Below are 17538 nucleotides of genomic sequence, written 5' to 3'. Positions count from 1 at the left end.
ATCCTGGGTTCTTATGTGCTATAAACAAAATCAGGGAGTCACTGTTTTGTTTGCCTGAATGAGTATCCTTAACACATTAAATGTTACAATCTAAGCATCAACTTAGCTTTTCCGTCTCTCTCTCTCTCTCTCTCTCTCTCTCTCTCTCTCTCACACACACACACACACACACTCTCTCTCTTCCTCCCCCTTCCCTTCCCCCCCCTCCTCTGCCCCCCTTCTGTCCTGTGCACATACCAGGTTTGTTAACCAACTTTTACTACTGGTAGAAATTACCCTCTGTGCTCCCAATATATTGCCAAGTCCCCTTTGCCCTTGAGGGTTTTGCTCTTGTCAGGATGTGGCCCTTTTCAGCCACCCTGATTGCTCTGAATCACTATTTTTATTTTTTCAACCCCTATATGAGTCAGTTTGCTTGATATAAATGACACTGTTACCATTTCATTTTGAAAGGGGATATCCATTTGCCAGCTGACTTCAGTGCTGGTTTCTGCATTTGAAGTATCCAAACCCCGTTCTTTTAAAATGACTACAACTTTGTGACTAACCTTTCCAGACTGGATTTCTCAACTGTGGGCTGGTGTTTATTTTGGCTGATTTCCCACTCTATAATATATACTGTTCATGCCAGCTCATGGCAAAACTCGTAATTAAAAAAAAAAGTAGCAGTGCAGATGTTCATCAAACTTCTGCACATTCTACCTCCCCGGCACCATCCACTCTTTTCCTTGTTCCCCTTTCCCGTCTTATTTTATTACCAACCTAAACATACAATATTTGCTTTTTTAAAAAGCATTGGATGGTGAAACTTTCCATTCCTTGGCATGTTGTGGGAGTGGCTGTCATGAAACGGTAAGCAGACATGCTTAGTGGGTTGCCTTGCATGCTAGAAGTTCAATATTACCATTGCAAGAAAATCCAGCTGGCTACAGTCCCATTCCCAAATCTTTTTGGGCCCTATTTCCCTGTCACTTACCCAAGCGTAACTCCATTGACTCCAGTGGAGCTGCTCCTGATTTACACTGGTGGACGCAAGAGGAAAATCAGACCCTTTGTTTAGAAAAGAAATTCTGAAAACTTGCAGTTACTGCATTTACAACTTCACTGAACATTTTAAGCTTTTCATGAATTTCTTATGCTTCCTTTGAAGCTTTCTCACCAAAGGGAATTAGTGAATATTCTTTGATTCAGTTATTCATTTGGTTTGTCTGACACCCAGAATACACACAGCATATTACGTTCATTTGAAATAAATGTATCTAATGTTTTTTTTTTCTTTTTTTCACTCTCACTGCTTCCTGAAAAGGGGAACAACAGAGTAAGTTCTTTGTCCTGTTACAAACTCCCTTTCTACTGCTTCCCAAGGGTTTTCTTTGTAAACCAAGAGTTTCTGTTCTGGTTCACACAACAATGTTGCTGCATGTTGGACTGTTTAGAGCAAAGTAGCATTACAAAGTTTGATGCACAAAACTATTTTCTACAGTGCTATAATGGCTCTTTGTTTTAGCTTTGGGAAGGAGAATAATGTTTGGAGTTGTTCAGTGCTGGTTTATAAGGCAATTTAGGAAGAATGATATTATAAAGAAATAAAAAGGTATTGGGAACAAAGATTATGAAGGTATAGTAATAAAGACCTTCTGAGTAAAAAAAGGTTACTACAGTCTGATGAAACTCATTACAGCTGGATTTTTTGACCATACATCAAAGCTTGTATTAATGGGCAGTTATAAAAACCCAGCACTGAAGTCTTAAATAACAGATTTGCTGGCGTTGTTGGCTAAGCTGAACTAGATCAGTGTACTGGCTTTGAAGGTGCCTTAAATGGATGGTGGCGGGTGGGGTCAACATTTGACTTGGCTTCTAGACCCTTGATGTATTCCAGCTGGACAGCAGCAGAAGGGTGTGGGGTATGGAAAGGGAGAATCAAAATATGCGTGGTAGGTTTTATGAAATTATGCAGCAGACAGTTTTGCTGATGTGGATCTGATAAACTAATAATTGAGCTGTTCCCAGGGTTAATACATTTTAACACTTTTTCATTTTTCCTGATCCAAATGATGAGAATTACTGTATCTCACATTTTGGAATATAATACATTGAGAAGCTGTTGCTTAGTGGAAAAAAAGTTGCTTTTAATTTGTATTTCCTTTACTTGTTTCTCTATTTTATTTTATTTTTACTTTTGATCTGTTAACTCTTTGAAATGTTATGGAGAAGCAGCAACCTCTCCATAACAAATGTTGAAAAATGGCTTTAAATAGTAAGAAACCAAGCCCCTGACATGTTGCTGGTTACAACTCATCCTTTAATAGTTTGGTTTGGGGTGGGTTTTTTTGTTTTGGGGGGGTTTTTTGCAAATTTTGGGAAAGATCAGAAAAAAGAGTTTTTAATTGTATAAAATACTTGGAGTTTTTTACTTATCCTTTGGTTCTTTAATATTTTTGCACCAGCTTTTCACTGCACCTGTCCTCAAGGTGGTTAACCTTAAAACCTGGTCTGTTTTGCTGATCTATCTGGGAAGTAGATTTTTAATATTTTGCAGAGGGAGTATAGGAGTGGAGTATTGAGGAGTGAGTGATTTTATATACAAGTAATTGGCTTTAGGTTAACAATAACATTTAAAATATGAATACTATGAGAAATATTTATAATAGGAGCTCATCTGTGCTAATTGTAAACTGTGCTGCTGATGAGCTGATTCAGAGGTGCTAATGTTCAGCCGGGGACTTGTGGACCAGGTGAAATGTGGCAAAGAGGGGCAGAGTACTGAGAGAGGCTGTGAGAGCTGGTGGCATCTGGAGGAATTCTGGGGCATCTGTTCTCCTGAGTTTTGCAATGAGTGGGCTCTAGGAAACAGAAGTGGGATTTGGAGCGGGCCTGTTCAGTGTGAAGTCTGGGAGGAGGCAAGTGCCATGTGCCCTGGGAGCTGAGAGAGGTTTTATAAGCTAGCAACCTCTTTGCCTAGCTCCAAAACAAAAGGCACATGCTAACCATAGATTCACAAACATCACCCCTGCAGAGTGCTGATCTTCTAATCAAAAAGTTTTTGCATGAAATCTATCCTAATCCTTTACCCTAGATCTGACCTCTTTTAGGGATCCTTTCCTCGGCATCTGTCCCCTTCCCTACAGCCTTTTTCTCTGTCACAGGCCCCTTCGTGGTAAACTAATGAGTTCCAGTGACACAGCAACAACCTGCACAACCCTGTAGATGCCAACACCTGTGAAGTATGAAGTACTGGGAAACTTGTGATGCCTTGTAACAGGGGGGCATGAAATGATGGAGGAAGTGTGGGAAAGGGTAAGGGTAAGGTGGTACTTAAGGGAAAGAAGCCATTTAGGGATTTTGCCATTTTCTCAGTACCATATAATACTTCCTCAGTCACTGTCACATTCCTGACCTTACCTTTTCCCTTGTGATGTGCAGATATGCAAGCACAGGTCAAAATCAGTTTGAAGAAGAATAGGATTTTATAATTGCCAAAGGATCTATTATCAACAACCTAATTTTGCACAGTCCTAAGCATTATTGCAATTCCTCCCGTGCTTAGGGATAGGTACCTTCTGAAGTGCTTTGAAGGATCATATCCATTAATAGATCATACAGAATGAGGTAGAGGGGTCCTACTTCATTTGGTATATGCACACTAACAGATCAGATTCGACAGTTTGAGTTTAAAATGAAACTCTGCTCATCCTTTGTGTGCCCTCAGCTACAGAACCAGTAGGACATTTAGAGAGTGCTTGTGACTCCTTTCCCCCTTGACCCACCAATCCCATAAGTGTTATACAGAAATTAATATATATTCACAAAGCCCATTTTAATCACATTTATAATATGGTCAAATTAAAATGTACGACCCCCATGCTAAATGTTTACCCAAATTATTAGGCATTAAGGCTGTTTAAAAATCATAACAATAAAAGTATCGTAACACTATGTTTATAAAGTGAAAAATTACTTTTCCCTCAGCCCTTTTCACATATTAAAAAATAGCTGGCCCAGTGGCTTACAAAACCCACACACCTCACTATAACACTTAAGGTCAAACCTAGAAAGATTCAGGGCACAAATGAGAGAGATGGCAATCGTTGACCCTTCTGGATTGTGGTGTATGCATGAGAAGTCACCCAGACCTTTAATGCATATGCCTAGGTAGGAGTACGGAGGAGTGGAAGATGCCCAGACCTTCCATCCCTTCCTTTAAGCCATTGAGACAGAATCGAAATTCTGGACCGAGTCCAGATGCTTGGTGCCTCAATGGCTTTAGTTGTATAAGCATCCAGGAGTCAAGCCAGGTCTCCTAGGTGTCAGGCAAAGATTTTGCCACTGAACCACAGGGGACTTGAGACCACAAGTAAGAATCTATCAAAGTTATGTAAGGGTACTCTGACTGTAGACTGGCTATATTCAATTGTGGTGCTTCTATTTTTATGGATATCTGTTACAAAGAATATGGGGCTGATCTGTAATGATATAAATACTTTATGTTACTTGATTATTTGAATTGTTGCTTTATAGCTATATTAGGTTAATGACATATTTACTGAATTTATATATATATTGGTTTAATTTAATTTAGATTAAACTTTCTCTTAAAAAAAGTAAAGCAGCAGAACAGAACATTTCTCAGAAAAAATACTTTCCTTGCCAAGGCAGTTGCTTTCATTATTCCTTAAAATATTTCTCTATGACATCCTCATTGCTTCAAGTCTTTTTTTTCCCCCCTTTAATTCCTACATGTGTTTCACTAAACCCAGATTCCAGATAAGCAACTTCATTAGAAGGACCAGATGTCTTGGTCAGCCTGAGACCAACTTGGATTTTGTATATGGGAGACTCACTCTTTTTTAAGAATATATCAGGGTTCACTAGGCATCCATTTCTTGGCTGGTGATGGGCGTGTAAATGGAGAAGTCATTCCAGATTTGTGTATGTTTGGATAACAAAAGACCTCTTAAGCCTGTTTTCTCAAATGCAGCTAGATTGCTGATGAAGGGACTTCATCCACCTGTTAGACCTAAAATACAACTTGTCTACATGTGGGGTACATTCTTTTAAGAATGGCAGCTAGGTCACTATAATGGTTAGATTAATAAATTATAAAAAGTGAAGAATCATATATGTTTGCTGAGTAACAGAGAAGCTGAAAAATAGTCTACATTGATATGCTAGATACAGTGGTGCAAATTGAAATATAAGATGTTTAACTGTTTACTATTTTAACAGTTTTTATTACAAATTTATAAGGTTTAGAAATGGAAAGCCCTGATATCTAGGCAAAGAACAGTCTACTTCAAGTTTTTAAAAAATGGGTCCATGCCAACAAAGTTTAAAAATAGCATTTCAATGGAGAAGTGTTAAAATTGCTTTTGAAGTGGAAAAGTGCCATAATTTTATATACTGTGTTTCAGTCATCTCTTCAAACAGATGGACTGACTTTTACAGTGAAGTCACAGTGTGAACAGAGAGAAACAGAGAAACATAGGTCCAAAGCAGTCCAAAAAATCACAGTGAGGAAATAAATGGGCAGGCTATTTTCCAGTTCCTTACTTGCTGGTTTGCCATTTCAGGGACATGAAAACAAATATATCAGATCAAAATTGTTGTCTTATTTCCCTGAAAAGTGACTACATTTTCTAAGGAAGAAAACTTTTTGTGGAAACTCTGCTATCTTAAGCCTATAAAAGACAGCAGATGGTTCAGCCTTATTATGTACTTCTCAAGAGCCAAAATGAACTCTGGTATGAGAGAGTTAAAACTGAACAGGGTAAAAAAATCATAGTATTGCATCAGTTGCACTGACTGTAACAAGACACAGCCTATCAAACAGAAGGATTTCAAAATCAGTCCCAGTGAAGCTGGTAACTGTTTGTCAGTGGGCGGGGGTTCAGATATCTGCTCCAGACTTTGACGTTTCTGTTTTTAAATGCGCCCGCTGAGGTTAAACAAGCTCCAGACAATTTAGGAATAACAAACTGTTTTTATTTCTCTATCTATTCATGGCATAGTCTCTGTTGGATCTTTCCTTGTGGTCTCTATACATTCAGAACACATAGGAGTTCTTTGAATTTTTTTTATAATGCAGCTTATTTAAGCACCCGTGAGCCTGTTAAGGGTTGCATTGAAGCTGGATGGAAAGATAAAAACTCTCTGGCCTTTAAAGCTTCAGATGCTGTACTGAAAACCTCACCTGTGCTATGTCTCATAAAAGGGCTGGATTAGATTTCCCCTGAGTCAGGCACTTTGGAAGATGGCCATAATGCCATCTCTCCATGAGCCCTGAGCATAGATTAAACTGATTTGCAAGTGAACATACATTCACTTTTGATTCTAGAAATGCAGCCACATGCCTGCAGTGGCTCAGTGTAGAAGCTGGGGAGCAGTAAAGTGAAACCTGTCTTCCCTTCTGGAGCAGCTGCAAGGCTGGAGGAAAGCTGACTGGGGGAAGGGGGGCAGTGACCAGGCCCAGGCAGGCCACTGAATATGATTAGGGAGACTTGGGGCTTGTAGGAGCTGCAAAGTATGCCTAGATGCCTGGGAACTCTGATTTAACTTAAAACAGGAAGGGGTCTGGGACAGAAGTTTCATAAACCAGTTTGACCTAAATCAGCTAAGTCTGTGAAGAAGAGAAATAATCCTTCTCCTCTAAAATGCTGTTCACAAGTATGAAAGGGATTTCTACTACCAGTAAAGAGCTTTGGCTTCACTCAGCTTTTCTATCTTAAATAACTCGATCGGCCTAGGGTAAAAAAGGATGCATCTCTAGCGTCAGTTAAACACATCGGGGAGTGTCCACACTAGGCTTTGCAAATGTGGTAAGTATTGAGTTAACTGACAATCAGTTAGCAAAGGCAAGCCCATCATTTGGCTACTGATTCAATTTTTATTGGACAAAATACCATACAATGCAATACCACAATCAGTGGAGGATGCAAAGCTGCCCGGCCTGGACGCCTCCAGGAAAAATTGTACGTGGATGAGCTTTGTGGAGGAGGTCTAACCAGGTGTCTTCATCTGTGTTTAAAATATCTGATTCCCAATATGTATGGTGTGCACAATCCAGTCTATTAGTATTTAGCTACAGATCTAAATTTAATCTGCTTGCACAATCCAGCCTTTCCAAAATCAGTTGTGTCCTTTTCATGTCTCCACCATGATCAATTTGTTTTCCCCTGAAATTTATGTTTTTTAGTATTTGTTTATTAATATTTTTCATTCATTCCACTCTCTATCAATACCTAGTGATACTATCTACTTTTCATTTTTCTTGTACGTGTATGCTTTTCCAGACCAATTTATAGCTTTAAATTATATAAATACTTCTGCATTGTATGGTATTTTGTCCAATAAAAATTGAATCAGTAGCCAAACGATGGGCTTGCCTTTGCTAATTGATCGTCAGTTAACTCAATACTTACCACATTTGCAAAGCCTAGTGTGGACACTCTCTGATATATTTAACTGACGTTAGAGATGCATCTTTTTTACCCTAGGCTGATGGAGTTATTTAAGATAGAAAAGCTGAGTGAAGCCAAAGCTCTTTACTGGTAGTAGAAACTCGTTATCAGCATCTATTAACAATTCAGGCTCTCAGACCTGACACCTGAGCCACATTCTTTGTTTGTAAATATTTTGAAGCCATTTTCAAGGGAAAAACACAGGAACAACAATATATATCAACTTTGCCGCATAATTGTGTTCCAGAAACTATATTTTTAGAAAAATATATTTTTAATTCTCAAGATCATGAAGAAGATTCTCCAACTATTAATAGTAGGCCTGTGCGAGTCGGCAGTGATCCGATCCAGCTTTGGATCTGGCCGCTTCAGATAATTATGATCCGAGCTGGAGCTCCGGACCAGGTTTCCGCCTCGATCTGGCCAAAGTGGCTCCGAAGCATAGGGTATAATGGGGCCTCAATGAAATAGCTATAACTTTGTTGTTTCTTGTGCGATTTGGATGAAACATGCAGGGATGGTAGCCTCTGCTGAGAGCATGAAGCCTGCCAAGTTTCAAGAAGACTGGTGTAGGGGTTTTGGGGGAACTGTACCCCAAATTCCTGAAAGCCAAACTCATGTCACAGCTATGTGTCACACCACAGGGGGGTGAAAACTGTAGGGCTGGTAGCTTGTACTGAAGCCACAAAGTCTGCCAAGTTTCGAGATCGATGCGGGGTTTGGGGGGAACTGCCCCTCAAGCTGCAGACAAGCAAAACCCGTGCCATAGGTGACACTGCATGTGCTAAGGCGCAGCGGGGTGACAGCTCCAGGGATGGTGGCCCCTGCTGTGATGCCTGCCAGCTGTGGAGGAGGTCAGTGCAGGGGGGTTCTGGGGCCCTGCACTCCTAGCTGCTGACAGGCAAAACCGGTGCCAAGACTGTGTCTGTCCCGGGACAGTTGATTGTCTGTATTGATTCTTTCCTCTCCTTAGCCTGGTTTTGTAGGTGCTAATTGATGCTCCTGGAGTCATTATGTAGTAGCTAGGTCCTGTGTATTGAGCTGGTCCCCGAGTCCCTGGTCCCTGAGTGAATCATGATTGATTGGTAACTGGTAACAGCAGCTTCCCCTCCCCACCCCAAGATAGACAGAGTCGGTCCCACAGCACCCATGGCACAAATTTTGCTTGTCCACAGCTTGAGGGGCAGTTCCCCCCAACTCCCTGCACTAGCCTTCTTGAAATTTGGCAGGCTTTGTGGCCTTCAGTAAGAGCTACCACCCCTGCAGTTTTCACCCTGCTATATTGTAATGCCTAGATGTGACATGAGTTTTGCTTTCAATAATTTGAGGTGCTGTTCCCCACAAACCCCTGCACTGATCTTCTTGAAACTCTGCAGGCTTCATCCTCTCGGCAGATTCTACCATCCCTGAAAATTTCATCCAAATTGAACAAAAAACCATAAAGGTATAGATATTTTATTGTTTCCCCATTATACCCTACAGCCGGATCTCCGAGGCAGCTCCGAAGCTCTTCAGGAGCTCTGAACCACTTTGGGAAGCTGAACGAGGCCAGTACTTCGACCCGGACATGCTGCTTTGGACCCCAAAGAGTCTAAAGCTTCTCCAGACCCGAAGCTCTGTCCGAAGCCTCACACAGCCCTAGTTAATAGAGCTGTCTTACTAAGTTTGCAGACCACTAACACAGTATACATATGTTCATTGTTCACCCAAATGGCATATTAACTCTGAAACCTGAAAAATATAGCCATGTCATATGTCAGCATGGCTAGTCTTTAACTGCAGATCACTTTAGTAAATACATTTATCTACCGTGGTCATTCTATAATTCCAAGCTAACTACTGCATCTCCTGAGGTGCCAAACGTTTCAGCTGCTTTCTATCCTGATAAGTCTGCAGCTGCACTTCTGAAACCTTCTGCAATGCACTTATGGATAATCAGTACAAAAATCTGTCCTATCAACAGCTGAAAGTATAGGGGCAGCATAAATTTAAATTAAATTTAAAGTCAGAATAAATAGCATAAGGGCTTCCTGCACTGATTGTGGTACTCGTGTTAATTTTAATATTGCATTCATTTTAAACCTTCACTTATTAAATTTACCTGAAACTGCCACCAAATTTCTAGCCTGCCTACCGGCTGCAAAAACTGAGGGGCTTTCCCACAGAATTTAAGTTCAACCTGCCACAGAATACATGTGTTCTGGCTTATGTTCTTTTCTGGAGTCTTTAACTGTAAAGTTCGGACCCAGTCCAAATTCAAACTTCAGGGTGTCCAGAGCTGGTGATTCATTTTAGACATGCTATAAACTCTTTTTTTTGTGTGAATACCATTTTTGAGTTTGAGTTTCTACGTAGAAGAGTATCATGCTCAACTTTCAAAACATTGCCCACACAGTTATATGTTGTCAGTCAAATCCAACCTTTCTTTAGATGAAAGACTAGTGTTACTTACAGCAGTAGGAGCCACACTTTTTGGCAGATATTCCACAAATTAGCCCCACACCCTCCTCTAGTACCACTCTATCCCCTTCTCCTCCCTGATCTGCTTCATGCCCTACTACTATGCTGCCTGTCTTGTCCCCTTGGTCTGCTGCATGATACATGCAGAGGCTGCATGTGCCACTTGTGGCGACATACCACAGGTTGGCCACCCTTGTCCTGCACATTCTTCTGTATATTTCACAATGTACTCCAAAGAAGCTAAGAACTTTTCATTCACTCTTTTTGGGTGTAACACTGTGGGATATGTGAACCAGTCAGCTGTTTAAGGACAAAAGGATGCAGTGAAACCCAAATAGTTATTTCCTGAGGACACAGTATGAATCATGAATGTAGTAGACAGAAAAATATTCTCAAATGCTATAACAAAACCTGTGTTATTTTTCCACACTTTCTCCAAGTTTGCATTTCATATGCATATGACTTTTCAGGAAGCCACAGCAGTTCTTGTTGTTTTTGGGTTTCCCCAAAAGAACCATGTTCAGTGTGTCCTTTTTTTGCCAAAAACTTTATTATGTGGACCGAGTATCACAACAGAACAGACAACACTATCCTCGTGTTTTTTATACATGTTATTTACTGGGGTTTCCCTGAAGAAAGCTTAAGAATTCTTTCCCTGTGAGTCACTAACCCAGTGATTGTTTTTCTATAAACTTTCCTTCAGCTGGTTAGAATTGGAACATACTCTTCTCATCTTCTGCTCCTTCTGGGACTGAGTTTTTTTCCCTTCATTTCTTTAAATGATTGTTAAGCAGGATGGTTTGAACCTGGTGGCTTTTTTTCTCCTGGGATACAGAGTTTAAATATTGCTGGTGTAGCCAGCAGAAGTAAAAATATTGAGAATGAGTGTATAAAGCCATTCTCTAGGCATGCAGCTAGCATTACTGTGTAAGCTCTCCTCACCTGTTGGTGAAGCAGAATGTGCTTTAATTCTAATCTAGGTAGGAAGGTGGTAGGTTCACACCATCTTGTATATTAATATGTTGAATTGAAACACAAGTTGATGCTTTTAATAGGAAATATTTGTTTAGTGGCATAAAGGTTAACAGTTTTATAAAGTACAGTGTTTCCATAATGGAAATCACTGAAACTAAAGAGACAAATGTATTCTCTTAAATATCCCTGAATCCTTTCCCACCCTCTTTAAGTGGCTACAGCAGAGTCATATTGTTGCCAGCAGAGTGGTGCAGAGTCACTTTTAATTACCTCTTTCCACTGCTTTTGATTTCAGGCCCAACTGATGGCGCCAGGGGCTAAACCACAATAAGATCTACAGGCTAGCCCCCTTGTAAGTCAAGTAAGTTTGCCAGGCAGAATCTCTTTAGCCTGTTGCATTTTCTTTCCAAGGTTTTTCTGATTACATTTAACATTTAGCCCAAGACTGCGGCTATGTGAAAATCTAGGTGATTGTGTAATGTGCCTGTAGGTACAAATTTTCAGCTTATGGCCACCAAACTTCTTTTCCTTTCTCTAACCTTGTCTTAGATATTTATATCCTTGAATGCTCTTATGTGCAATTATTTTTATCTATACATGAACATCTATATAGAATAAAGGAAATTACCTTAAGGAAATGTGTTACTTTAGGAAATATGCATATTTCCTAAAATGCATGTATTTTTTAACCAAAAACTATGCAAAGTTCTTTGGGTTTTTTTAAATTATTTTTTCAAAACCTGAGCTTGGATTTCTTTATTTTTTCAGGAACAGAAAAGGTTTACTTGGAATGAAAATATTCATTCCACTGCATCATTAGCAATAGGCAGCCTTGAGTTGAAGTTTTACCCATTTTTCATGTTAAAGCGCTAATAAATTGACTATTAATCAACAGCATGTAGGATAAGTTGCAGTGACTAAAAGAGCTTGTCTACACATCTGGAATTTAAACTGAAATACTGTCTTCTTAAGAAAGGTAGCCAGGAATTTAGTCAGAGAGGCAGACTCGTATGTGTTTGTTTGATCCTCCTTTACCAGCTGAGAGCTCTACTTTCACCATGTCTTGAAATTGTTTTTTTTGGTCCAGTGTTTTGTTATTAGCATCCAGTTCTGCTTTCCTTTTGCACTGAAACCAAATCAACTTTCTTGTTTAACTTTTGGGGCTCCACAAACCTAGAACCGGAGAAGAATAGGATTGGAAGGTGCCCCAAGAGGTCAGGTAGTCCAGCTCTCCTCCTCAAGATAGGATTATTCCTGTCTGGCCTATCCCAGACAAATGTTTGTCTAACTTGCACTTAAAAACTCACAGTGACAAGGAGTCTGTAGCCTTTCTAGATAATAGGCTTTAGTGCTTAACCAACCTCATCACTGGAAAGTTCTTTCTAATTTTCAACTTAAGTTTCCTTTGTTGCATTGTAAACCTGTGGACACAGAACAGTTCATTGGATTTCTCTTTCTAACAACCCTTTCTTGGGTTTGAAGACTATTATCAAATTCTCCACGTCGGTCTTCTGTTCTCCAGTCTACTATTTCTAATCTTTTCTCATGTATAAGGTTTTCTAGACCTCCAGTTTTTGTTGCTTTCCTCTGGGCTCATTCCAGTTTTGTGCCTATCTTTCTTAAAGAGTGAGGTCCAAAATCAGACAAAGTGCTCCAAATTAAGACTGCCCAGTGTTGAACAGAACAGAATTACTTATGATGACTTACATGTGACATCTGCTAATACCCCCCTCTATTTTACTATCCTTTTTTGCCACCGAATTACTGTTAACTCATATTCAGTTTGAAATCCACTATAAACCAAAGGTCCTATTACAGTGTAGTCAATTGTTCCCAATTTTGTTTTTGAGCTTGAAGGTTCCATCTTATAATATTTTGCACTGTTTCTTCTTCAATTTCATCCTATTCATTTCCAACCATGTTTGAAACATCAAGATTATTTGGAATCCCAATTCTGTTCTCTAAAATGCCTTCTACTCCACCCAGTTTGGTATCATATGCAAATTTACAAAATGTTCAGTCAATTTTATCTTCCAAGTTGTTAATTCTGAGAAGTGCAGGATTCTGCAAACAGGGAAAGTACAGAGTCCTTCCCTAACCTTTAGCTTGCAAGATGATGTTGGCAATTAGCAGCATCTTTGGTCAACAATTTATCATCACTTGCAAAGCTAGAACTGAGTGAGGAAAGGATCAGATGTTTCTACAAAGCTTGATGATGATTCCCTGGAGGGTAACAGAAGGCATATGGGGCAGACTCAGTATAGTGACAAAAGTAGGTGCTTATGGACCCTCCTGGCCTCCAGGTCTCCCTCTGGAGCAAAGAGCCCTGGCAAGAGTCCCTCACCATACATGTGGTTCTGTTTGGTCTCTAGGATTCATCCCACAGTCCAGAGGCAAGAGTCCAGTAACAGGAAGCATACCAAATGGGGGTAGGACACTTGCTTTACCTCCGTGACAACAAGCAAATTCCAACTTCTGCCAAAAAATGTTCAAGTCTGTTGTAGCCAGCTTTGCCAAATCATTTTGAATCAAGGCTTTGAGCATGTGGTTACAAGATGGGATTCTAGACTCGTCCCAGATTTCTGGCCCTACTAACAAAGCAGAAAATAGTTTCCAGCTAGTAACCTCACGGGAGGAGATATTTATGGGCCAATATTTATGGGCCACAGGCTAAGAAGGGACCTCCTGGGTCTCTGTGTCCAGTCTCCTGCTATTCCATACACCCTATGTAATTTCTTTAATAAATTTATGAAGCTGCATCTTAAAACCTGTTAGGCTTGACAACCCCGCTACTTTGATCTGAAAGTTGTTCTAGTACATCACTTCTGTGGTGCTTAGAAACCTCTGCCTAATTTGTGTCCTAAATATATTTGTGCCAGTTTATACTAATTTCTTCTTTGTGAGAATATTGTCTTTTAGTTTATATGGCTTTTCTCTTTCCTTGATGTTCCCTCTTTGCCCCTGGCCCCTCCAGTCACCATGCCTCTGGACTGTATTTATAGAAAGCAGTCAGATATCCCTCTTAGCCTTCATTTTAGTAGAATGAACAGGCCAAGCTCTTTTAATCTTCTTCATATGATAGGCTTTATGTTCTCCAGGTCATTTTAGTAACATATCTGTCCCAACTTTTATTAATCTTTCTTGCACTTGAGTAATGAGAATTTTACACACTTTTCCAGAAGCAGTTTGAAATCATAAAATGGTATTAATACTTTCCTTTCTCTACTAGAATCAACTCACCTAATAAATCCCTACCTTGCCATATCACATTAGTGTCCTGTGACTGCCTACATCCTCTGAGTCTTTCTGCTGTTTGGTTTTCAAGGGAGAAGCCCCCCCCCCAGTTTAAAGCAAACCTTCTCATTAGTCCCTGAGCATTACCTTTCATTTTGTAATATTAGGGTATGGTTGTATGTAATGCTTAGACTGGTTGAAATGCAGTTTAAACCTGAAGGGGCCTGTTAAATCAGTTTAAAGCTGCATGGAATAGTTCAGAAATGTACCTGAGAAATCAAATACTCATGTGTAGGAGAGAAGTTAATAGAAATGTGAAAATGCCCCCAGCCACAACCCACCCATTGGGACCTCTAAAGTGTAGGTGCAAGCACTTCTCCCTCCCACAACACTTGCCCACTTCAGGGCATACTGGACTGGGTGCTCATTCCCACTCCTTACGGTAAGAGCCACAGCACTTCACAGAGTTGTGAAATCTTCATCCCAGTTTATGCCTTGCTAACCCTTCCCTTATCAGGATACAAGGAATACCTGAAAAGCATCTGCTAAACCCTTCCTTGTCTATTATAAATGTGTGAAAAAATCAGAAGTATACCCGTTTCTGTGTTTGCATGGCATCAGTGACATGGTGGCATGGAATCTTTACTCACCAAAATGAATGGTCCTTTAGCTATGTTCAGTAGACATAGGGCAGGCCTATATACAAAGTGTCTTGGATGCCAGACTGTCTACAGTGCTGTACAGAAACTAAGCTTAATAATAATCATAATTCTGATAGGGCTGAAATGCATTCAATTTGCTTTTAAACACGTACTTTTATTGTGCTATTCTCACTTAGAAGTAAATTCCGTACCTTTGCTGCTATGTTAGACAAAGCTTTTGTACCTACTGATGTCTGTTTATTTTTGGAAGAAAGAAATTAGCCTCAAGTAGGAAATTGAGGGAGTGGAAAAGAATGAACCCATTCATGAACTATTGAAATTAATAGGAATTTTGTCATTAGCTTCTTTGGGCATTGTGTGCATGTTCTTCTAGGGCACAAAAATAAGATGTTATAACTTCGTCTTCCCTCATCTCCATGTCAATCTCACCTGCCACGACTTTGATGGGAGTAATTAAAGGGAAACACCACACAAGAGGAGTGCTTACTTAATTTTAATAACGAGCATCAGTAATGTCCACTTACAAGAAGTGTAACTCAGCTAGCCTCCAGCTGTCAGTCCCTCACCTGGCTGTCCCTACAAGTTCCTGGTTCACTTATCAGTCCCGCAATGAATACTCACTGGTGGGCATTTGCAAGCCCTCCCCACTTGTCAACTCACAGCAACAAAGTACTTGCCACGGATCTGGACAGGGCTGCAATTGCCTGGCTGAATCAGCAGTCTGTCTTCCAGCGGGCCAGACACCCTGACACTTGCCACTTCAACAAGAAATTCTTGGTGAATCTCTCTCTCATCACCTGTGCCTCCGCGCAGGGCTGCTTGCCATCTCTGGCGTCTAACGCCTTGGCTCCTCTTCCCCTTCTGGGGAAGCTCTGATAGCACAGGCAGTCCTTTATACAATGTTTCCACTTGGCTGTTATCAATCTCCAGTTGTTTGCCGCCATCTGAGATGGCCCCCAGCCCTTTTGTTATCTCAATCTGATCGAACACCTCGCTGCTGCCAGCAAGTAATGAATACTTCTCCAAAGTCCACAGCGGGTATTTAGTGTCCTGGGTGGGCAAACAGTCAATATGTCACCTAGTTCCATGGGTCAAACAGAGTTTTCAACAAAACGGGTGCTTCACCCAGATGTTCCCATAACAGGAACGTCTCCCTGTTACAGGCATAAGCAGATGGTCTTTGGAGCAGGATCAGTTGTGCCAGGATGCTGCTCCAGCAGAGCTGATCTGCTTCAATGGCATCTATAGACATTGCCCAGGACTGTTGTCCCATAGGATCAGGCCCTTGCTAACTCTAAAGCTTGAGGGGACAATCTTATGGGAAATCGGCCCCAGGTACCATACCCTGAGTCAGGCCATGGCAGCGTAATATATGTGTTGTGGCAGTTTTCTGCAAGGGGCTTCCTGGGATGGGATGGGATTTTTTTCCCTCCACACTTGTAAATCATGCCCTGGCCTGACATCTGTGGTCATTTTCCCATGTGACTGGGACCCTGAAGCCCCAGGAGTGCCTGCCCAGGGCATCTGGAGAGCAGAAGTAACCCCTGCCTGCCTGTATTCTTACATCATAAGCAAACAGATGTTCAACATGAAAAAGCACAAACTATTACTACGAATTGTCATGGCTACAGTTTGGGGCATTTTTGGCATTTGTTAGGTGAGGCATGGACATCAGTTTGCTGAGGTTTTGTGCTGCCATAAATATTCTGTTTGCAGCCTTTAAGAGGAAGACTGAATGTAATGCTGTAGGGTGTAAGGATGGCAAATGAAGCCAGATTTTTGCTGCTGAACAGTTTAAGGTATTCTGCACTTCTGAAATTCAGACTCACATTGGTTATCACAGAAAAAAAGCTTCAGGTCTGACTTAGTGGTCCATAAAGTTGTGAAAATAAGCCTTTAAAATGTCTGATCAAATGCCCACTCTTATCAAGATTTCTGTTGACTTTAACTGGAGTGGGATCAAGCCTCAACTACAAAGGGTTGCAACTCTGATACTTGGTGGAAGTTTGTTCTCAGACAGGAATGGTGTTTGACTTCTCCAGTGACGGGAGATCTATGGCATTACCACTTCAAGAACAAAATGTAGAAGTCCTCTCTCACTTGGCTGACTCTCATAATATCAGAAAATTGTACAGTTATATGATGCAAATGAACAATGGAACACATTTGGTCATTCACCATCAAGCAGGTGCCTTTATCCTCCACTGCAGTTTCCACTCAGTCCTTTCTCTTCCAAAAGAGCTTGTCTTCTACTATTCACATTTTATGTGGTAAGAGCCCAAACATATCAGAATCCATTTGGAGTACATTTTTATTCAGTCACCACTGAAATGGATGCAGATTCTTCTGCAATGTGTGTGATTCTGTGAGGTCCCCCCTTGCCAATAACTGAGAAGATGGTTGTGAGGAAGGGAGCAGGGAATAATATGGGAGCCATGGAATTACATTTCCAATTAGTGTTGTGAGGCATTTGAGTCCTGTCCTGTTTATTGTGTTTCCTCACATACCAACTCTTTTTTTCCTTTAGCAAACATTACATATCATAAATGTAATCATTTATGATACGTAATGTCTACTAAAGGAAATCATAAATGGAAGCTGGTTATCAGTATTTATGTGCAGAGGGAGAAGAGTTAAGTAGTTAAATAATGCCACTTACCATGTATGTAGATTAAATTAAGCCAGAATATGGTATATACTAGCAGGCTGGCAATGCATGCCTTCCGTGGCCTGGAGAATGAAGTGCC

At 40.6% G+C, this 17538-nt stretch overlaps 1 protein-coding gene across 13 annotated transcripts in view; it reads left to right on the top strand.

Annotated features, from left to right (window-relative positions):
* Positions 1-17538, top strand: part of DNM3 (dynamin 3) — a 330309-nt gene that overhangs the window by 263688 nt on the left and 49083 nt on the right. For 11 of the 13 annotated variants that reach the window (XR_002100165.1, XR_002100164.1, XM_019530783.1 and 8 more), the window contains one exon: positions 1307-1318. The exons of the other annotated variants lie outside the window; for them this stretch is intronic. Coding sequence is in view for 9 of the 11 variants with exons in the window: in XM_019530783.1 (XP_019386328.1) it covers positions 1307-1318 (12 nt within the window). In the remaining 2 variants the exon portion in view is untranslated. The remainder of the gene's footprint in view (positions 1-1306; positions 1319-17538) is intronic. 13 annotated transcript variants of the gene reach the window in all.

This window comes from Crocodylus porosus, unplaced genomic scaffold (genome assembly GCF_001723895.1).
Source record: "Crocodylus porosus isolate Cpor-Errol unplaced genomic scaffold, CroPor_comp1, whole genome shotgun sequence".
NCBI classification, from domain to species: domain Eukaryota; kingdom Metazoa; phylum Chordata; order Crocodylia; family Crocodylidae; genus Crocodylus; species Crocodylus porosus.
This window is presented reverse-complemented; position numbering and strand designations above follow the sequence as displayed.